This window comes from Rhinolophus sinicus, linkage group LG12 (assembly GCF_036562045.2).
Source record: "Rhinolophus sinicus isolate RSC01 linkage group LG12, ASM3656204v1, whole genome shotgun sequence".
Taxonomy (NCBI): Eukaryota; Metazoa; Chordata; class Mammalia; order Chiroptera; family Rhinolophidae; genus Rhinolophus; species Rhinolophus sinicus.
In genome coordinates this window covers 57,633,746-57,656,920 of record NC_133761.1, presented here as the reverse complement: position 1 = coordinate 57,656,920, position 23,175 = coordinate 57,633,746, and the positions used below count along the sequence as shown (strand labels likewise).

Sequence of the window (23,175 nt, the reverse complement as noted above, 5' to 3'; positions counted from 1 at the left end):
GGGTTCCCTAAACACTCTGCTGTCACACAGCACCTCCGTTTCCTGCGGACATTTCTCCTGGGCTTTTAATGAACTCGGGTTCCCATTGAAGAATTTTGTATCAGCATGAGGTTCACACAGCTGAGGGACGGGTACTTCCACCTTCTTCTCTTTCCTTTATCCATATTTGTGTTGCTTTCTGTGCCTTATTCTAAGTTCAAAGGAAAAGACCTTTGAATTCAGAGTTAATAGAATTAACTCCCCTACATGTTCCCTTAAGCAGATCTTTCTTCCCACCTTTACCTTCCATTCCTTTCATCAAAGGAAAATTTTTCTCAGATTAACTTTACTTTGCTTTGACATACAGCTGTTTTTGAGAGACCAACTTCGCTGAGTGGACTCTTGGAGCTCCCCAATGACGAAAATAATAAGAAAGCAAAGCAAAGCCGTGTTTTTCTCTGCTTGTACCCGATAGCCTTTCAGTATCACTGATTTTCCACTTTCCCTGAATCAGCCTTGCCTCAAACCTCATTTTGTGTGAGGACCAGCAGAGTCAGGGCTCCTTCTGTGTGTCCTCAGAGTGTTCCTTTCCCAGGGCTGTTTCTAAAATGTCGCTGATTGTCCTTGTTGATGAAATACAGCGCTTCTCCACTGCCTGTCAGATCACATGTGCGTTCCTTATGTGCGGACAACTGTATCTCCCATTCTTCCATTGCGTTTGTCCCAAGTCAGCGTGGAGCATACCCTCCCCGTTCCCCGTCACATCCCTCTGCCTTGACTTTTGCACCAGCCCACATACTGCTTACAGTTCACTAGTCTGTTCAAGTCCTATCTCCATGGGGTTCCTTCCTGAAAGCTCCATTCCACACTGCAAGTTGTTCCTTTTGGTCTTGAGTAAAACTCACCGTTAAGAGCTCCATTTCCAGTAGTTAATTCTATCGTGTATTCAAATATTTTCAGGTTTCATGAGTGAATCTTATAACCCATATAAAAGACAAACCACGTGAGGGTTTGGTCCACGTGTATAGTTTTCCCTTGAAGTGGACAAATACATAGTGATTTTGAGATGAGCACCAAATAAACAGTCTTAGAAACATCAGGAGTTTTGGATTATCTTAAGTGTGCTTTTAATTGCTTACCTTCCAGCTAATCTGCAATTATTGTTCCTGTATTTCTTACTTAATTCATGGTTACCCTAGTCTGCCAGGCCCCTGAGGTAAAATCCTCAAAACCCACCCAGATTTCATCTTTTCCTTCCTTCCCAGAATGAATTTTGTCACCTCTGCAGGTTTTCTTCCATCCATTTCCCCATGTCCAGTTCAGTCCTTTGTTGTCTGTCTCCTGGACATTTTACCAGCCTCCTAAGCTGTCTTCTTATTGTCAGTCTCTTCTCTGTGTTTTATTTTACGCAGGCCTCATTTTAAAATACTACCTGGTTCAAAAGTAACAACAAGCAATTGTGCTGAGGAAGATAGTACAAAGCACACTTTTTATCCTCAAGGTCCTTAAATCCAGTGAGGGAGATAGCTGTACACGACTAACTGGAATAAAAGGGAGAATGTAATAATAGTGACAATAGGACATAAACAGTTCCAGGGGACACAGAGGAAGGACGGATGAGTAATGCAGACAAGAGGCTTTATTCATTGAGTCTATAAATATATATCGAGCACTTAAGGAGTGGGTATGCATGACTGAACAAATCAGACCTAGGTCATTCTTTGTTTGGGTTTATGGTCTAATAGTGAAGATAGATAATTAACAGGTAAACCCAAAATATTTACCTCATGACATGTTGCATTCATTGTCGATAAAGATCAGAGTGCCATGAAAGAGAGTGGTAGCAGAAGGGGCCCGAGTTGGTGTGGCCCTTGTAAGGTAAAAAGGAACTTAGATGGAAAAAATACGGGGAAACCTTCCAGACAGACACCCTTGTCCTTTTCGCCACTAAGAAATCCCAACCAGGAGTCATGACCTCTTCATCGCCCGCTACCATACTCCAAACGTGGCTGTCTGGACGTCCCCTCCCCCCATCTCCTTGGGTCCCTTGTCACAGTGGAGAGGGGACTTTTCTCTTGTCCAGGACCCACCCATTCCTTCCTGTGCTGGGTACCTCACTCCTTCAGTAAAGCTTTCTCTCCTGTGCCATCCCAACCTCCCCTCTCCTGACTTCTTTCCCTCCACCTTCACACGTGCTGAAATATCTCCCGTTGGAAAAAAGGCATCTTCCACCTCACTGTCCTCGTCCAGTATTGCCTTCTCGTGCCTCCCTTTCTGGCCAGACATTTTAAAAGGCATCTCCACGTAGTCACCAATTCTTTGCCTATCCATGTGACTCCAAGCATTGCCTCTGGCTCCCAACTCCACTGAAACTGCCCTCAGTGGAGTCACCTGTCCTTGGTTGCTAAACACCAAAGTAACAATAAGTTACTTTTTTAGTTATCACCTTATTTGACGGACAGGACACCACTGTCTCCTCTTTGAAAAACTCTTGCCTTGCCACCGTCAATGTCACTCTGTGCAGATTTTCCGCCTCCCTTTACTTTTTGGGTTACTTGTATTTCTAACCCTTCAATGCTGGTGTTCCTTGAGGCTCTCCCCTGAGCACTTTTCTCTTCCTTCTTTATTCTTTCCTCTTGGAGAATCCCACCGCTCCCTCAGCGTCTGTCATCATTTGCCGGCTGATTCCTAAGTCTCCATCCCTAGCCCAGATTTCTCTTGAGCTTCAGGAGTGTTTCCAGAAAATGGCTGCCTGACCCTCCCATAGCACCTCAAACTCACCTTGTCTGAAACTGAGCTCCATCTTCCCCCATCCGGGCTGCTTCTCTTCCTGAATTTCATTTCTCAGGAAATGCTAGCAGCCTCAACTCAGGTGTCGAATCCAGAAACCGGGATCATCGATTTCTCTGAGCTCTTTCACCTCCCCCCACCCCACGCCCCATATCCAATCATGAAATTTTGTTGGTTTTTACCAGCCATATATTGACAATTTCTTTTTCTTCTGTTGCCACTGCCTACCTTTAATTCAGACTGGCATCATCTCTCTTCTGGATTCCAGCTAATAATGCCTCTTAGTTGGTTCTGTGCCTCTAGCCCCTCAATCCACTCTCCACACACTGGCCAGGGAGGCTTTTCAAAATCACACTCTTCCAAGCTATCCCTTACATGATTGAAAGAAACCTTCAGGATTTGGTCCCTGTTGCTTTTCCACCCGAGTCTTGCTCCACAGCGCATGTCATACTCTGCTGTCTAGTCAGACTGAACCCCCCACACGTGGCCTGCTGTGGTTTGCGCGTGGCCTCCACACCTGCCATTGCCTCTACCTGGGTCCTCACCGGTTTTTTTGCCTCCCTCCCAAATCTTTGTTGCGTGATTAACTCTTAATGACTCTTCCAGAATCAACTTTCACTTAGGATTCTACTATTTAGAAATCTCATTCCCTTAGTTATTATTTTCAAACTCTTAGGTTTGTAATCTTAAATTTGAGAACATCACTAAGGACTTAATTTGAAAAACCAGACGTATTTATGTCTAGCTTATGTTTGTTAGTTTTCTTGTTTGCCCCATCTCATTCATCATCATAACAACAAACATCCAACGAGCTCCCATGAAAAAGTAACATGTTGGTGAAAAACCAGATTCCTTTGTTGGCACTGATGCATGTGTGTGGAGAGCTGGGATTTGTTCCACATTTATTTTAAACATGCGTAAAGGCTTTCGTTTTTAAGCACCTGAGCTGCCCTCTCCGTACGCCTCCCTTGGTTGCAGCATCTGTGCAGTCCAGGTGGAAAAGGAGGTAAATTAAGGTCCAAGGAGCAGATGGGCTAGATTAAAGCTTGACAAGTACAGGACGGATTATAGGTGCTGTGTAGCTGTCCTTATGGAGTACATTCTATTCTTTGAAGATTTTTATTTACCTTCCAACCAGGAAATTCTGCCAACAACAAAATTTTGCTTCTGCAGATGTTGGCGCCTGACTGTTGTCTAGGCTTCTGCCAGGCGTCCTGTGTGAGAAGGAGGAGATGAAGGGCAGGAAGAACCTTCCAATTCTGGAAACTCATGTGGTGGGAATTTGCAGCTCTGCTTTGTCCTTTGTTTTTTTTTCTTCTGCTGTGGACTTTCCTCAGCACTTTTTCTTTATTGATGAATAATCACTCAAGACTTAGCAGCAGCATTCTTCTCGTTTAAATTTGTAGTGGGTCTACTTTTTCTTAAATTAGTTGGATAATGTACTTAAATTACCATTGCTCAAAGCGGTTATAAGAAATAAGTTACGGCTGCGTAATATTCCATTGTACGTATATGTGCAGCCCGTCTCCCTTATCCATTCATCTGCCGATGGACATCCGGCTGCTTCCATGTCTTGACTCTTGTCAATAATGCTGCAGTGACCCGGGGGCACAGATATCTCTTCAAAATCCTGTTTTCAATTCTTTGGGATAAATACCCAGAAGAGGGATTGCTGGGTCACATGGTAGTTCTATTTTTAATTTTTGGAGGAACCTGCGTACTGTTTTCCACAGCAGCGACACCATTTTACGTTCCCACCAACAGTGCACAAGGGTTCCAGTTTCTCCACATCCTCGCCAACACTTGTCGTTTTCATGTTTTTCAATGTGGCCATCGTAACAGATGTGAAGTGATATCTCACTGTGGGTTTGATTTCCCTGATGATCAGTGATGTTGAGCATCTTTCCAGAGGCTTGTTGGCTATTTGTAGATATTCTTTGAAGAAATAGCTGTTCAAGTCCCTTGCCCATTTTAAAATCAGGCATCTTTTGCTGTTATTGAGTTGTAGGAGTGCTTCATGTGTTCTGGATATTAATCTTCTATCTGATGTACAGTTGGCAGCTATTTCCCTCATGCCGTAAGATGCCCCCACCAGGCTGCCCTTTAACAGCCCAGCACTGACAGCTATTTCACAGCCTCAGCTGACATTTGACTCTGGTAATTCATACCAACCCCTGTTTCACTCTGATTCTTACCAATTCCTGACTCCAGACTTAAATGTTGGTCACTCTCTCATCCCATGTTCTCTGAACTACCTTTCCTGACTAATGCTGATTTTCATTCTCCATGATCTCTTCTAACGTTTTAGTAAGTGGTGGTTTTAAAATGCAGGTGTATTTTTGGTGGAAGACCAGGAAAAAAATGATAATCTCTTCATTAACCTTAAATGTAAAAATATGAAGCAGAGGTTAAAATCAGTAGGTTCTCACATTAAAACTTTCAAGTGTGAAAATAGTCCCTTTGGAGGAACATGGACACCTGGCTATTTTGAATCAATAGGTTTGGTGAATGTTTGAGACAATAGTCATTATTGTCATAGGATATGTAAGTGTGTCCCAAAGTCCTGCACCTCTTATTGACTTGCTAATCAAGCTGGAAACAGTAACTTTAGTTTGAAAACGTCATGTTATTCTTGATGAGTGAACCAATAAATGTCACATTTACTAAAATAGAGCTCACTTAAGTGGTTGAACGTTCTGGTAGGCTGAACGTAATGTAGAATTTGTTTCCTAGCAAATAATGAAAGATCGGTGGATGAATGTTGGTCATGAAGAAGAAGAACTAAAGCCATATACTGAGCCTGAGCCAGATTTCAATGACACGAAAAGAATAGGTAAGTATTTAAACATTGTGAGAGGTGCTGTCCCTAGGTATACAAGTCCTTTATTCTACAAAGTAGAGTTTCAAAGCATACATAGGAAACAATTGAAAAACACTTGCATTCTCATCTTTTCTTTCTCTGAATACACACTGAACATTACAAACTTCAAGTTCCTTAGATTGTTCTCATGTATTATATATTCTTATCTAATTCAACTGTTGACAACAGTGGTCTAAAAATTAAAATTATGTATAGAACTCATTCTTTCCTTTTAGCAATTTGTAACGGGGCAATGATTGATTTAGGTATCCACACTGATTAGACTGATAATTACCAGCGAAATAGCATGTATTTTAACCAGAAATGGAGAGGCCCTGAGTTCATAGGGAGGAACGCATTAGCTCTCTCTGTTTTCCACTTGCTGTTTCTCAGCAGGGCCCATCCTCCCAGGCCCGTCCAGCGCTCTGCTTCCCACCTGTTCTCTTCACATGTCCCTCTTCCTTCCCAAAGCCATCAGAAACGCACAACTGAGTCATCTCAACTCTGCTCCTCCCAGGCTGAAGGCAGAGGGAGGAGCATTCTAGGGTGTTAGGAATCTGGTCAGGACAACTGTGGCATTCAAGCCTCCCAGGGAAGAACCAAGCTGCCCTCAGATCAGAAAGCAGAGATGGTTGAGATGAGAGAAACCACTCTATGAGTGGCTGAGGGTGTGTTGAGAGACAGATAGAGAGAGAGAGGGAGAGAGAAGGGATTTTGTGTGTGTCACAGAGAGACAGATATTGTGTCTCTGGCTGCACATAGGAACTCAGCGCAGGAATGTGCTAGGCAATGAGAAATGGAGTGAGTCCATGAATATATAATAATAACTTATGAACTTTCTGTAGGAAAAATTGTGAATGTACCGTATCTGAATATATGGTATATTATGGTATGTCAATAATCCAGAAGTTATATAATTAGTTACACTTTAAAACTTAAGAACTTAGTTTTCATATCTAATGTTGGCAAACTTGCCCATTTTTGTTGGTTTGTTTACTAAAATAAACCCATTTGCAGAAAATTTGCATTTTATTTATTTTTTATTTCTAGACATCATGGTCACCATGGGTTTTGCACGAGATGAGATAAATGACGCCTTAATAAATCAGAAGTACGATGAAGTTATGGCTACTTATATTCTTCTAGGTAGAAAACCACCTGAAGTAAGTGTTCACCTTTTCAGATTAATGTAAATCATTTCTTATGCTAGTGATTGCTAAGTGCAAGAGGCAATGTTAGCAAACGTATTCTACATGGAAGCAAAAATAATATAAAAACCCAAACATTCTCACTTACTAGAATTCAAAGCTCCGGATGCTAAGTTGTGAACGGACTTCATTTCCGACCACTAGAAGAGGGTTTGTCATGAAAGAGCTGTGCCACGGTCGTGCCTTAGCTCTGAGAAGGCGCCATTCAGTCTAGTCTTTGAGGATGGCGTCCCCCGGAGTTGTGTGTCCAAATGTAGCAGTGCTGCCCAAGGAAATTGGGTTATTCTGGGTATGCAGGAAAGACAGTGTCCGAAACAATAGGAAGTGACAGCGTTTACAAGAAAGTGTATGTCTCAAGTGATTTATATAGGTGGGAAGCCAGGAAAAGATTGGTGATATTTTACCTTATACAGTGTCTAGTGGCTTTGATACGTTCAGTGGGGAATTCTCAAGGCCAGGACAAATCTGTAATAAGGAGATCGATTCAGGAAATAACTGGATGCAAATGGTGATTGAACCATAAAAGCTAATGATCCTTTGGGACAGCAAATACAAAGGTATAAATTGAGAGTCAAGAACAGAGCCCAGCACACTGACAACTTGTTGAAAATTTGACATCTGTGGGAAGCATTTTATAGAATACGCTGAAATTATTTATAATTAGATAGTAACTCTTAGTGAAGCAGTACATTCAGCTGACATTTGTTGAACCCACTCGGGACCAGAAGCTATGCTTGGTGCTATGAATAGAAAGATGAGAAAGTATCTGCTTTCACAGGAGCCCTGAGTCGAGTGGGAAGATAAGCAGGGAGCAATGTGGTGTGTGTGTGATTGGGGGAGGGTACAGGGAATCTGGGAGCTCAGAGAAGGATGGGTAGCTACAACAGGTTAAGACTTGTTAGAGGCAGAATTAACAGCACTTGGGCCCCTGTCGGAAATGAGGGTAAGAGACCCTCAGATTTCTAGCTTAGGTGGCTGGTTTTGTAAGGTCCACTGCCAAGACAGGAAAAGAGTGGATTTCAGGGGTAAAATAGGAAGTTTGTTCAGTTTGGGGTGGTTGAATTTGAGATTGCTGTTGGATGGTTGGTCTGGTAGACATTTGGATATAAAGAGCTGGGTCTTGAGGGAGTGATTTGAATAACATTAGTAGATTTGGGAGTTACCATCAATGGAGCACACAGTCATGTGCCAGGAACTGTTCTAAGGACTTCACGAGTATTAACTCATCTAGTTCCCTCCACCACCCTGCTAGCAGGTGCTCTTATTATAGTGGAGGCGAGGAGACTCACTGGAGAAGTGGCATCAGAGAAGCCGAGTCAAGAGAATTACAAGAAGTGGGAAATTGTACAAACAGTTATCTCCCAAGTCTTTGAAGTGTTTCTGCTGAGATTTTGGGTTTCCTGAGATCTTTAGTTTTCCTATTAATTTAAATATAAAGGAAGCACTGATTTTACAAGTATATTATCCAGCCCCTGCATGAATTAAAATGAAGTTTGAACCATCCTGAATATAAACTAAGGAGGTTACTGTACGTAGTAAGGGCCTGAACTTCGGAGCCACGTTCAATGGATCGCAATCCCCTCTCCCTCCCTCCCCGACCCCAGCCAGCCACTAACTGTGTGACTTAGGCAATTTACTTAATTTCTCTGTGCCTCCTGGTCTAGAAAATGAGAATAATAGTACCTACCTCTTAGGGTCACTGAGGGTTGAATGAATTAATACTTCTAAGGTTCTTGGAACAGTTCCTATGTGCTCTGTGTTAGCTATTGTCTGTTATAATTTTCACCATCTGTATTATTCTGCTATTTGCCATTAACATCTTACATATGAATTTGGGTTTCCCATTGGGATGCCAGTGATTCAGTCAAAAGCTTGCGGGCAGCAAACACCTTTTATATCACAGACGGAATGACGGTGCACCCATCCCCAATGTACCCTGCTTAGTTCTAAGTCGGTGCAGTTTCTCAATCAGAGCCAATAAACCAAATATCGTTCTGTAAATATGGTGGAGGAAACAAAACAAAACAAAAAATATGTGCACATACGTGTGTGTCCAAAGTTAAAACTTTAGGTTTTATCTTGAGTTTGAATCCAGAGATGTCCCATGACTCCTCAGTTTTTCCATCTAGCAAGTGCAGGTTAATAAAGCATAGGCTTCTATAATGACTAAATAAGTAATTTGTAGAAAGAGCTTAGCACAGTGCCAAGGACATAATAACCATTCAATAATCGTACCAGTTCTTTGGTGTTTGGACAAAACCAAGGCTGCAGAGCCTGTGGACAAGGTAACAGGAGGTCACACGTGCTCACCGATGTACACTGTCCTGTCCCTTCCCATCCTGTTTGCCAGCTTGCAGTTCTGTATCTAAACTTTTTTAAGTTCTGATTATTCCTTGTATGGCTTGGAATAGGTTGGAAAATCAAGAGTGCCTATTGTTTGCATAAACATTTTCGGGTTTCAAATCCGGGTCGTCTTTCTTCTTCTTACAGTTTGAAGGCGGTGAGTCATTATCCAGCGGAAACTTGAGTCAGAGGTCACGGCCCAGTAGTGACTTAAACAACAGCACTCTCCAGTCCCCTGCTCACCTGAAGGTTCAGCGAAGCATCTCAGCAAATCAGAAGCAGCGGCGTTTTAGTGATCATGGTGGGGGAAAAGTCAAATAAGTGAAAAGACGGACCGAGTCTGCCCACACTTCTGTTTTTTTTTTTAAGCGTTATCCATTCACATCGTTATGTGCTTGTGTCATGCCAGTTACCACAGATTTCTATTGCTGAATGATAACTATAATCCCTTTTACAGGGACTGACCTAATTTGTGTGATTAAACAGTTTAATCTTACTTCAGAGTGTACCATATGCAAGTAAAGAGATTTTTTTAGTACAGTGTTTGCTTATAAGGAGAAAATATGTCGGTTGTTTTGTAGCTAATTGTGCTTTTTTCATTATTATCATAGCTGGTCCATCCATTCCCCCTGCCGTATCGTATACAAAAAGGCCTCAGGCTAACAGTGTGGAAAATGAACAGAAAGAGGAATGGGACAAAGATGTCACAGCTCGTAAACTTGGCAGCACAACAGTTGGATCAAAAAGTGAGATGACTGCCAGCCCTCTTGTAGGGCCAGAAAGGAAGAAGTCTTCAACTATCCCAAGTGTGAGTAAATATTCTGGTCTACTGCCATTTGGGGTGGGTATTTGTTCTGAGAAGTTTTTTTTTTAAATCTTTATCTTTTTAAAGAAAAGTTTCAAAATTTTAAAGTGACTCATACATTTAAAGAACCTGCCAAAGGTGCCAAGCTTCTCATCAATGCAATTTAAGAACAAAAAAATAAACTAAGAATTCTTTAAATCACACTTAACCTCACCACAGAATCGTACATTAAACTTGACCGCCTCATTTTTCCTGTTTCTGATATTTACTTATTATTATATCGGTGCATTTAATTTTACATTTACAAATAAGCTGTCTGATGAAGGCAGACTGTTACTACTTACTTTATAAAATTAGCTCCCATGATTCACTTAAAACAGCAATCAAAAAAAAAATTATATAATGGGAGCTCGAAGAGAGATTGAGACGTTCTCCTATGAGGTAGCAGGAAAGACGAAAGGGATAGAAAATATAGAAGAAAACTAAGATATACACAGGGTAAAAGTAGAATTGGTGACATGTAGATAAGAGGAGTTTAGAAAGGAAAGGGAGTAAAATGAGCAGAAGAAATATTTGAAGAAATAATAAAGACTAAAGGAAGGAAGAAAACTCCATATTAAAAGGACTCAGAAAAGCAAAGAGAGGCCAGAAGGAAAAACCTACTCTTGGACTCAGGAAAGTGCAATGTATAGAACCAAAAACAAAATGCAGAATGTTTACAAGGTCCCAAAATGAGGCAGCAGATAACCTCAAAAGGAATAAGATTGAGACTGACATCAGATTTCTCAATAGTTATATGGATGCAGGAAGATAAATAGATCTTTTTAAAATACATATATTTTTTTAAAATATTGAAAGAAAAGCACACTGACCCAGAAATTTATATCTAGCTGAATTGTCATTTAAATGTGAAGGTATGGTAGGCAAGTTCTTAGGCATAAAATATCTCAACTCTCTTGCTACCCAGTGAGTGACCCCATTTGAAAACTCTGTACCATTAGAGGAAGTGTAAGAGCCGTATCTAGAAATTTGCTGCGTAATGTATGGGAGTTGAAAATGATCAACTAGCTTATTAAAGTGTATGCGTACATGTGGTAACATCCAAAAACAAACAAATGAAAATCCAGAACCAAAGTTCTGGACGATACCCAGGAGGTGAGGATGGGGTGGAGATTAAAGGAAAATGGAAACATGCATTTGTCTGCAGAAGACAGGAAATAGGGATGAGTTTAAGAAAGCAAGAGTAGTAAGCAAACTTGAGTTCAGAAACTTCAGGGCAAACAATATAAGAACAGAAATAGAATTTATGAATTTTAAACTAACAAAGACAAAAGAAATTGATCTCGCCTGTGGAATGTAGGAAAAGAGAGAAAAAAATTTTTAAAGTATTTAAAATGGAAACATGAAATAAGATACCAAAAAGCCCCACATAACCTTAATTGCAGGTGGGTTATATCCCCTGTACCCATTGTTTTGTATAGTTTATGGGAATCACAGCTTTTTAAAATGCGATTCGATGATCACCTCCTAGACTATGGAATACATGGGCGTAACCTCTTCGAGAATTAGTGGACATAAGCACTTATCTTTTCAACTGATGTGTTTGGAAGTGATGTAACTATAATAGGGCTTAGTACCTTGTTTTTAAAAGTAATTTTCCTAGGCCAGCCATCATTTTTCCTCATCTAAATATCAGCTAGAGGACAGATTCCAGAGCATCATCACCTACCAGTATATAACAGGAAGAAATAATTTAGTCCCTTAGTTTCTGCCACACCCTCAAATTAACCTGTCGTTCAACTCAGCCTGGGCCAAGTCTTACCTAAAAAATGTTTTTAATAATCTTAGCCTGTTTTGCTGCAATACTTCTATAGTTTTTAATTTATGTTTTGTATGTAGCTGGTGACAAAATTCTTTCCACCTAGGATCCTGAACTAATGAAAGATTTGGAACCTGCCTTACACATTTTGTATAGATGAGGCTTTTTGCCTTCTCCAAACTTAATTCAGGCATATTATCTACCGTGTTTCCCTGAAAATAAGACCTAGCCGGACAATCAGCTCTAATGCATCTTTTGGAGCAAAAATTAATACAAGATCTGTTCTTATGTTAGATAAGACCCAGTCTTATATTGTTGTAAAATAAGACCAGGTCTTATGTTAATTTTTTGCTCCAAAAGACGCATTAGCGCTGATTGTCTGGCTAGGTCTTAGTTTTGGGGAAACATAGTGTTAACTGTCTAACCCTTGTGATTAAATAGACTTTAATTATGTATCTTAAAGCATCGAGAAAGCTGGGTTAGTGAAAAGGGGAAATTTTTGTCTGTTGGAGTAAGGATTGAGCAGAAGAGTATCTTATCCCTTCTGAAAACCATTCCTGCATAGTTTAGTACTTACTAACAACTAGTCAAGATTGTGGAGGCACACAGCAGGGGTCGGCGTTTGGTAAGGAGAGCCTGACCCATGGTAAGAATTGACCCCTTTTGGCTTATTGTTTCTCTTTTCTCCAGAGCTTCTCTGACTTGGCTTGCCTCCTGGCTAAAACCCGAAATGAGGAAATACTCTCAGAGTGCAGTGCTTGCACCTCTGTTGGTGGCCTCATGCCTTTGACCCTGAACCTTTGTTCTCCTTAGTGTTACCCTTGGCTGTGGCACTTCCCAAGCAAGGGAAGCAGGGTCTTCCCGAAGCACCCACCATCCTCACCGCCCCGGGTTTTCTGTTTGTGATAATATTTCTGTGGCGTGGTCTCTCGCTCCTAGTCCCGTAAAAGCCACCCGTACAACTCGCCTGCTCTTCGCCCCAGCTTACAAAGGAGAGAATAAAAAACGCAGCTTTCAGCTTTCTTTCAAACCACTGTTCGCTGCTGAGGTAGGACATTGAGCTGCTGGGAGACAGGGAGCTAAAGTGTCGTGACCTTGTTGTGCTCTGCCTGTCACTCCTACACTCGGAGACAAGTGCTAAGAGAGCTAGTTAGCAATAAGCTTCTGGTTGGTAAAGTAGAATGCTACCAGGGGTTTTTTTCATTCACTTGCAGCTTAAATTCATTTCTTTGACTTTCATAACTACAGTTAGAGTTTGAAAATGACTTTTTTTTTCCTTCTTAAAGAACAATGTGTACGCTGGAGGTAGCATGGCAAGAAGGAATACGTATGTCTGTGAACGGACCACAGATCGGTACACGGCGCTGCAGAATGGGAAGGACAGCAGGTAAGCGTGGGAGCGCCAGCAAGCCCTGCCTCTGTTCTCATCCTGCTGAGTGCTCTTGCTAAAACTCCTGTGCTGATGGGTCAGGAGGAAAGGAAACACAAAGGAGTAAGATGCAGCCAACCTTCTTACTGGGGCGTCTCCTTCTGTACCAGAGGGGATGGGTGGGAAAATATCTAGGGAAAACAGGAGGCAAATGTCTTAACCTGAGACGTTCCAAATAAAATCTTTTTTGTGCAGTTCTTTCCTCTTTCCCTGTAACAAAGCAGATCATACCATCCTAGTCTGATCTTCGTAATTTGAATCTCACTCTCTTAACTACCTGCTACTTCCTTCTTACCTGCTTTCCTTTCCCCCTCCCACCAACTCATTACTGTATCCAAATAGCAAAGGTTTGATTTTTCTTCCCCTAAAGAAACGAGGCCAGCTCAGGTGACCCTTGAGAACGATAAAGTTATCAAAAGTATTTCATTTTAAACAATGTTAAACTGTATTATTTTTATGATTTTAAAATTTGAGCTTTTTTTCATCATGACTTGTAACACAGGACTATTTATCAATATAGTACAAAAGAACAGGAGGCCTAGAATTCTAATAAAATAGAATTCTAATAAAAGTCTATTCTTTGGTCCATCCCTAGTCCTTTCAGTAGACTGGACAGACCATTCTTCCATTTATTTCCTCTCCATTAATAGACACGTAAAATAAGTGTTATTACGAGGCTAGAACAGTATCTCCTTGCACATAAGATCCTTTAGGCTAGAAAAATAATTGGGAATTGATTTCCAATTTGCTATTTTTCCTATACTGCAATTCCTAAGCTGCAATTCCTTTCATCTGAAACGGTTAACCTATCGATTAATGATATGAGCTAAAAGTGTTTTAATAATGTTTCCAGCGATAGTATTTTTGCTATAGTTGTGAATTATTGTATCATGAACAATGAACCACAGCAACACGTCACAACAAACTGTTATTTTTTGGAAAGTGACCAATGTCTCCAGTCATAATATTGATCCACAAAAACCCTCTCAGGTTCACACAGAGAGGACAAGTGTGTGTGACATCCTTTCCACGGAAGGTGGTGGTACATTTACCGTGTATGTTTTTAACAAGAACATTGTTTTGTTAATCACTAACAGTGCCACTGAAGTTAATTTCTTGTGTTTCCATCATGAGAGGTGTTAGTCCACTTAGATTCTTAAAAATCTAGTCCTTAAACTTTAGTGAACTGCATCTCTTCTTCTGTCTTGCATTTCCATGGTCTTCTCAACCGTGTTGTGTCGAAAGCCTTACGGAGATGTCCGCGAGTAGCTTATCTTCTGCTGGCTCTGCTGTGGCTCCTGCTGTCCCCTCAGCGCGACCCCGCCACCAGAAGTCCCTGTCCACTTCTGGTCACCCTATAAAAGTTACACTGCCAACCATTAAAGACAGCTCTGAAGCTTACCGACCCGGGTAACATGCTGGTTGCATTTCGTTTTGTTTGTTGTTAGGAGTTGTTAAAAAATATGGCACTGTGTGAAAAGACAACGCTAGGCCATATGCCATTTAGAGCTTTGTGAAAAAATGCAGTGTTTGTGGCAGGGGAAAAGTTGGATTGTAACATAAACTTACTATATCTCCTAGCTGTTGTCAAAAATATTGTTTATGACTTAAATCATTTTCTAGAGTAACTTTCTTGAAGGATTTTATTTTAAACCCATTCTTAAAAGTGAAGTATTACTGCCTAATTTGTCATTTAGGTAAATTGAGTTTCTTATGGTTTAAAAAGGAAAAAGAAAATGACACTGGGAGTTGAGCCCTCTGTGCAGTCGTCCTGGCTCCTGCCAGGTACTTGTTCTTAATAAAAGTGGCCTTTTCGTTTCCCTGTCGATGAAGCAGATGCTTCCAAAGAGCCCTTTCAGGTATAAAATTATATGACTATTTTTCTAGTATTTGCCTATGTTAGGGTTTCTCGACTTCAGGAACATCTTTGATTGTTAGGTTTGTTAATCACATTGGTGGAGCATTGTGTTGTCACTGAGGTGGAAATTATACATGGGAAATGGTCCCATGGAAAGGCTTTTGGACAAGCCGTGCAATTCATGTTCCACGTTGCCCACTGTGTGATGTGATTCTCGTGTTTAGCCTGAGTGACAGCTCTCCCCATCATTATCCTGAATAATGCATCTTCATTTGTCCCCACAGTACAACCCAGAGAGTGCCTGCTGCTTCCCCATCTGCTCACAGTATTAGTGCCACCACTCCAGACCGGACCCGCTTCCCCCGGGGAAGTTCAAGCCGAAGCACTTTCCATGGGGAACAGCTCCGGGAGCGACGCAGCGCGGCTTACAATGGGCCCCCCGCGTCACCGTCCCATGAAACAGGTGCATTTGCACATGCCAGAAGGGGGACGTCAACTGGCATCATAAGCAAAATTACATCCAGATTCGTTCGCAGGTCAGTTCCAATGTACAGTGGTGTTTGGTGTCCTCTGGGAATTATAAAGGCAACTGGGTTTTTTTCTTTAATCTTGACAGTGATTTTTTCCAAAATGGTTTCATGACCTTTTACTAGAGCTGTATGTTTTATAGAAGTTTGAAGGAAAAACCAAGGAAGACAAAGTCTTTCTCCTCAAGAGAAAGGGGGGGAAAAATGGACAGCATGAGAATTTAAAAATTCTATAAAATAGAGTGGAAAGAGCAAAACTTGACATCAGAAATGTGTTTTAATAAAAAGTTTCACCCCGACTTAAAAGCCTTGATTTAGAAAAAGGAATAAACTAGTTTACATGTATCTTTCAAATAATATTTCTTAAGAATACCTTTAAATTGCTCACTAATAATATATAGTTTTCCTTTTTTCTTTCTTGTAAAAAGCCTATATACTGCATCATATAGATTACTTCTATAATTTAACATCATAAAATCTTAACAGCAAAGCATAGTAAACACAAAATGAATACAGGTATAGTAAACTAATGTAACAAAATAGTAAGATTGCACTCTTTTCTAAAACATACGCATATGTCGATACACAATGATGGTACAAGTTGCTGAACACAATGCAGGTGGATGTGAACTTGGTCTTGTTACCAGGTCCCACCAAAAGCCTCCTGAAGTCCTGCATGTACAGAGCGCTATGCTAGGTGCTAGGCTGGGTGCAAAGACGAAGGAGGCAGCATCTCTGTCCTCCAGAGTCACACAGTCCTGAAAGAAGCAGGCCTGTAAACAGCCAGCCGCGGTGTAAAACCGAGTATGTGCTGAACAAGTCACGTGGGCAGCGTGCTGGGCGTCCAGAAGAAGGCACACTGTTCCCATCTGGGAAGAAACTTAAGACTCCTGACCATGTAGTTACTTGAGCAGACAAGAAAATACGGGTAAGAAATCATTATGCTCGCTTTCAAAAAATATTAATTAAATACTTGATTTCCAGTGTTATTAGTGTCCCCAGCATTTCAAACAAGGGATGTGGAAAAGAGAATAGGCAGCTCCTGTCTCTCGCCCTTTTCACGGAGCTCTTTATGGACTCAGCTCATGGACCAGTTTGTCCAGGATCACACAGCTGGATTTAAAACTTGAAATACTCAAATGTAACATCGCTTTCTAACCAGATCACTCAACGATTTCGTACCCTTTGGGCAATTACCAGGCAGCATGACACCTTGCTAGAGAAAGACCTAGAAGCTCCCAACAGAGTCAGCATGACAGTGAGACGGTGCTGCTGGCTGACTATCTGCTGGGCACTAGTGAGATTACTAGGAATTCCTGCTGTTGGAATTGGGCTGACTATTTAAAGCCATTTTTTTTATGGTAACTGGGTTTATAATAAAGCCCCCAAAAGACAGAAACATTGACAATATCCCCTGCCCATTACCCCCACCGCCAAAGTCCTAGTGTAGGAAAACAGTTTGAATCTAAGGTGATGTCTCCAAGCCCAATGGGGTTTTATGTGGGTTTTTTTTTTTCAGTATGTGATTTTTTTTAAACATTTTTTTATTAATTTCAGGTGCACAAAACAATGCAATAGTTAGACATTTATCATTTATATTATATCCCTCACACAGTGACAACCCCCCTGCCCCCATCCACTACCCCTCTGGCATCACACACAGCCATTACATTTCCACTGTCTCTATTCCTAATGTAAAGCCATTTTTAAAAGCCAGTACTAGCTCATGGTTATGTGATGATTAATTTTAAATTGAAGATAAAAAAGCTTTTGAGTTTAATGCGTGATTACTAATTGTGCATTAAACATTGTACACAATATTTCTCTTTGCAATGAATATGTAGATTCCAGAGGGAAATTAGGAGCAAGAGACAAGAAAGAAGTCAGCACAGACTATTAGAGTGAGAAAGTGCTATAGAGATAGTCTTGTAGGTTAGGATAAAGGAGTGCCATATAGTCATTTCACAAATACGTGAAGACCTACTACGTGCTTGGCACTTTGCTAGGTGCTGTTGATCAGCAATGAGACTGACCGGGGCCACTCTCTTCCTGTGTGCACCTTACTCTCTTACAATGTTCGACACAGCCGGGACTATCCTCACTTGGCTTCTGGTTTTCCTCCTGCCGCTCAAACTAGCTGTCCCTTCCCAGGCTCCGTTGCTGGTTCTTTTCAGATCCCTTTGCCTTTCCCCCTGACCTCTACACATCAGACTGGCCCTGGGCTCAGTCTGGACACGTCTTCTCTGCTCGTCCTCGCTCTCTGGGTGATCCCATTCAGGCCCATGACATTGAATTCCATCTTCCATTAGCAAATCCCAAATGTATGTCTTTAGCCCAGATCTCTCCTCTGAACTGCAGACCCATATGTCCAATGGCTACTTAGCCTCTCCACTTGGATCTGTCATGGACTCTCAAACAGAGAGTGTCAGAATTCTCCTCCCTCTCCTCTTCCACAAACCCGACCCTCATTCTCCACCATTGTGGGTAATGGCAACACCATTCTTCTCGTTGCTCAGACCATGACCCTTGACTTATCCTTGACGCCTCCTTTTCTCATTCCGCACATCAGTTCCATTAGCACGTTGTGTTGGCTCTGCCTTCACAGTTCTTCCAGAATTTAGCTGCTTCCTCAGTCCCGCCACTGCCTTCATAATCTAAACCACTATTAATGTGCCGCTTCCTAACTCCTCACAGGTCTCCTAGCTTCTGTTCTTATCCTCCTGTTTCCAACGATGTAAGTCCTCGATTTAAAGCCCTCAGCTTGCTTCCGACTTGCTCAGAATACCACTCAGAGCCCTGACGGTAGCCTCCGAGGCCCTCTGTCATCTGGCGCGGCGCCCATTTCTGCTCTGACCTCATCTGCTCCCACTCTTCCCTTGCTAGTTCCACACCAGCCCCAAGGGCACCTGCCGTGTGTCCTCACCACCTGGTCAGCATTCCTTCTGCCTGCAGTCAGGGCTCCTTCCGCGCGTCCCTCAGAGCTCTGCTCAGTGTCCTCCTCAGCGAGGCCTTCCCCGGCCCCCCATTTAGAATCGTAGCCTCTTCCTCCCGTCGCCCACTTCCCTGCTTTATTTTTCTCCACGGCACTAATGCTCCCTGACATAATGTATAAGTTTCCAGGTTCGTTGTTAGTTGCCTGTCTCTCCCCCCTAGGAGGTGATCTCCATGAGAATAGGCACTTGTTTGTTTGTTTGCTTTGTTCTGTGCTGAATCTTCTGCCGACTATTGAGTGCCAACTATGATACACAAAGAGGCATTCAGTAAACATTATTGAATGAATGTATGAATCGTGTGGAAGACAATGTAAAAAGCAAACAAAGAAATAAGGTTATAATTAATTCTGGTAAGTGCTGTGAAGAAAGCAGGTCCTGAAGTAGAGAATGAGTTGGGGGGATCGGGGTGTTCAGAACTAGCCTCTGTGGGGAGCTGGCAGGAAACTTCCTGTTTCACCAATGCTCTGATTAAATTTTGAACAATGTCCTTTAGGAGTGGGATTTTTGGGCAGGGGGAGTAGGGAGGTCGTGTGCGATCCTTTGTCATCAGCAATTTGATAAGGTTTTTCAATGTCTTGATTTTTAACACATTTTAATTAATTCTGGATTGGTTGGAGAAGAGAACAAAAAAATCTCAATTCTCCTCCAAGGTCACTTGTCACCATGTGAACAGCTTTGGCTTTACAACTGTGTCTGCGTTCACTACAGGGCATGAGGTCTGCCCTTACGTAGCATTTTGTAGCTTGAGGTTGGGCTATATAATGTACCACAAATGATTTAATGCAGGGAGACAAGCAAAGCATTGGTTTCAGTCCCAGGAATGAACCTGCTAAGTTCTTTAGCAAGTGCCAGACTGGAAATAACAGTTGCTCTTTCTGCATTCACAGCATATTGAACTTTGGGGATGGTTGGAGGCTTGGAGACAAACTAGAGCCTTATTATTTACTATTCTCCACTCATTTCTCAGGTTATCCGTTCTTCTCACTTGTCTCTTCTTAAGTCCATCCGGGGCTCAGGCCCGGCCTTTCCTCTCTGTCCCCTTTGCCTTCTTCACTTCATGTACCTAAAGCCTGGAGAAGTGGAACCCACACACTGACACCTCGTGTGCCCAGCCCTGGACCTGAGTGTGCTCAGGGGCAGGGCTGACTTGACAACTTGGGAGCCAAGACACCTTACAAACTTTGAGACCAGTCAAGTGGATATGGCACTAAACGCTTCAGAATATGATTTTATAGGGGGAAAAAAGTAAAGGCATGTGGGTTGTAAAGCTTTACGAAGGGCAGGATAGAGAATGACTTAATCATTCATGTACTTGAAAACCATTATTACGGAGAGGAAGCCAGTTAGTAGTTCTTGGCCAGTAAGAAGACTGTACACTAAAGTGACCATGTGAGAGGGTTGTTTACCAATTAGGAAAGCGAGTTACACTAGGACCATCTATCGAGGGAGGCTGTAGACGCACTCTTTCAAAAGTCTTTATTAAATAGCTTTTAAACCCATTTGCTCTGGGTAAGTTCCATGTAACTAGTCTCTCCACTGGGGATTATATCAAACCCGATGATTTTTTTAACCCTAGCTGACTCTTATATAGGAAATAACCTAATTAGTTACTTGATTATGTTCCTATATATAAGATATTTGGCTTGTTTTTAAACATTTAAGTGTTGGAGAGCCATGCTTCACGGCATATGCTGTTACTTCCCACTGTGCTCTCTATACCCCCACCTGCCTCCCATGTGGGTGCCTACGGCTGGCTTACTGGACTATTTAAAATCATTGCCAAGCACGGAAATTCTTCCAGCCCTGTTCCTAGTGGTACCCAGGAAGGCAGGAGCAGGGTATGGGAAACGATGCGACAAGTCGGTTGCTATTTCCACAGTTGTAGCAGGGGAAGCACCATCGAAGGGGCGTTTCATTCCTAACGCTGAAAGTTCGGCGGTGGGGGCAGGTGTCTGCCTGCTCGCAGCAATTTATGAGGCAAAGCATAAACAGGACCGAAAAATCCAGGGAGACACATGCGCCTTCCTCCTAAAGGAGCTGTGTCCTCGCGGCAGGAACCCACAGCCTGACGGCCTTTGTTGCTCAGCTGACAGACGTGCCCTTCAGCACTTACCCGTTCATCCACGTGCACCTGAGCTTGTGCGTTTCCCTTTGCACTTCCTCAAATCATGTTTTAGTTACTTCAGCGTGCTGTAATAAAAATAGGTTTGTGTAGATGAAATTGAATTTTCGTTATGCTTCCCAGTGAAAATGCCAGTGATTAAACATAGAAATTTAAGAAACCCCCATTGAATGTGAGAATGTCTCTTATTATCCTTTTTAACTCAGATAGGAAAATGATTGTTACACAATGTGTTAGTCAAGAAAGGCCTGTAGTTAGAGACCCTGAGAAGCATAAGACGTCCCTGTTTTTAACCACCAGGTTAAAATGCCTTCGAGTTAGAGCTTAGTGGATGGATGTGTCTTATTAATTTGTGGGATGAGGAAAGTGGCACCGATTTTATTTCTGTTGCTGTCATTTTACATAAATAATATAAGTGTATCTGGTGTGGCTAAAACAGTAAGAAAACATTGACAGAAGGGTTCAAGTTGTTAATGTTTCCCAACTATTTAACAGTGTTTGGCTATCACAAGCCATCTATTCATATATTTAAACTGGTTTATAACTTGATACTCCTGTATAGATATTTAAAATTACCTTTGAAAATGACAAAGTTAAAATCTTGGTAGACTTAAAAAATATTAATTACATTCAACAAAAGGACAGTTAGTAGTTTTCCTGGTTTTATTTCACAGGTGGATATCCAGGTAAGATCACTATTTCTGTTTAAGAGTGAATTCATGTTTTTAGACTCACCTGCTTGGATAGGCTGTTGGTTTGCTGTTAACGTTTTGTCATGTTCATGACTCATTAGCATAACTTATGAAATAAGTTAATTGCTTATTTAAAAATCGATATTTATTTTTAGAAATAGTTGTATGTGTTGAGCTTTATTTCTAATTGCAAGGTTAATTTGTATATTTTCTAAATTGAGCGACTACTAGAATTCTGTTTAATAACAGGTATAAAGTTGAATCTTGCTGTTGATAATTATTAAACAGTTTTAACTTTAGATTGAACTAAACTCAACCAAAACGGTAACTTTAAAAACATGTCTGAAAATTGGAAGATCACGTAAAAAAAAAAATAATCCTAAACTGTCACCTGGCCTCTCCTCTATGACAATACCCAGTAGACGCTCAATAAATAAATGACAGTTAAGTGTGGTTATGTTGAAAAACATGAGAAATAGTACTAGACTGCCTAGTAGTAGAAAACTGTCATGCTAAAAGTTTGCTTGAGTTAATTTTAAAATCATTTCAGATGTAGATTTTCTTGATATATTTTTCACTCTTATCATTAAATCTCAACCTTCACTTTGTTTTGAGGGATCCAAGTGAAGGCGAAGCCAGTGGCAGAACCGACACCTCAAGGTGAGGAGCCACTATTAATACTTCGCTGCCAGGACCCTGTGATGCAAACATGCTTTTGAAATCCTGACAGCTCTTAATAGACACGAGTAGAACTAATCAGTAGATAGTATTGTGTGTTTTACATTTTTATATTGGGATGGGTTTTCCTAGTGTTGCCTAGCATTTAATTACCTTCACTGTAAGGTTGTGTTTTCTAAACATTATTTTGCACTGTATGCTTTGTAGAGAAATCACCTGTCTGTCCTATCCAATATGTCTTAGCAGAAGAATTAATAGATTAAACGGCCTGATCCTTTTCTCACTAAAATGATGTAACTAAAATTAGTCTTAGTCAGATGACACAAAACACCTGATAACCACAGATAACCGAGTGTGGAGGGAAATTCGGTAACTCTCGCCCTGCCGTACTTTATGGTTTTGACATTTAGCACTGGTTGTGGACTTGTTCTGGCGATGGGGCTCAAACTTGAGCACAGTCAGAATAAGTTGGGGGGGGGGGGCGCGAGGAGGGCGGGGGGAGGGTAGAGCAAAGAGATGGCTGGGCCCCGCCCTCAGGGCCTGTGATTGGGGGCGCTGGGACATCTAGCAACCACGTTAATGACGAGCTAGTACTTGTGTTCCTATTTATAAATGGGAAGTCTAAGAACAGGCATTAAAGCCCATATAAACCTCAGAACCTTGACAAGCAGCTCGCTCCTCAGGACAAATACCCCCACTCCCTTCAGCTCAGCACGAGCCTCAGTCTAATTTCTAGTTTTTAAAATCATTTGAAATATAAAACATGAAGAGCTTTGGGAAAAGTTCATTAAGCATTCCCGTGCAGTCCTTTCTACAGACTGTGCTGTGTTTATGTTTAATCATAATAGCTGAAATGTTTGCTTATTGAGGTCGGTTCCTGAGTCACCATGGTAGGGAGCCAAGCAGGCAGGACAAATGTTTTGAACGCACTTCTGCCTGTGAAATGAACATGAGGGACTTTTGTTTTAAGCCCCTCCCTCACTGGGTCATCATTCTTGAGCCCCCTTCTTGCATCTCATCCTTCCTACTAAATTTCTCCCTGGGACACTTAACAGTGTGCCGTGTCACTAGT

The 23,175-nt window shown here is 41.6% G+C and overlaps 1 protein-coding gene across 2 annotated transcripts in view; it reads left to right on the top strand.

Moving 5' to 3' along the window:
• MARK1 (microtubule affinity regulating kinase 1) overlaps nucleotides 1-23,175 on the top strand; it is an 88,713-nt gene that overhangs the window by 60,984 nt on the left and 4,554 nt on the right. Inside the window, exons 10-17 of one of the 2 annotated variants that reach the window (XM_074317006.1) lie at nucleotides 5,503-5,602; nucleotides 6,680-6,792; nucleotides 9,328-9,481; nucleotides 9,792-9,988; nucleotides 13,091-13,191; nucleotides 14,479-14,643; nucleotides 15,376-15,627; nucleotides 22,041-22,085. In XM_074317006.1, coding sequence (XP_074173107.1) covers nucleotides 5,503-5,602; nucleotides 6,680-6,792; nucleotides 9,328-9,481; nucleotides 9,792-9,988; nucleotides 13,091-13,191; nucleotides 14,479-14,643; nucleotides 15,376-15,627; nucleotides 22,041-22,085 — 1,127 coding nt within the window. The remainder of the gene's footprint in view (nucleotides 1-5,502; nucleotides 5,603-6,679; nucleotides 6,793-9,327; nucleotides 9,482-9,791; nucleotides 9,989-13,090; nucleotides 13,192-14,478; nucleotides 14,644-15,375; nucleotides 15,628-22,040; nucleotides 22,086-23,175) is intronic. The other variant, XM_074317007.1, reaches the window with a different exon arrangement.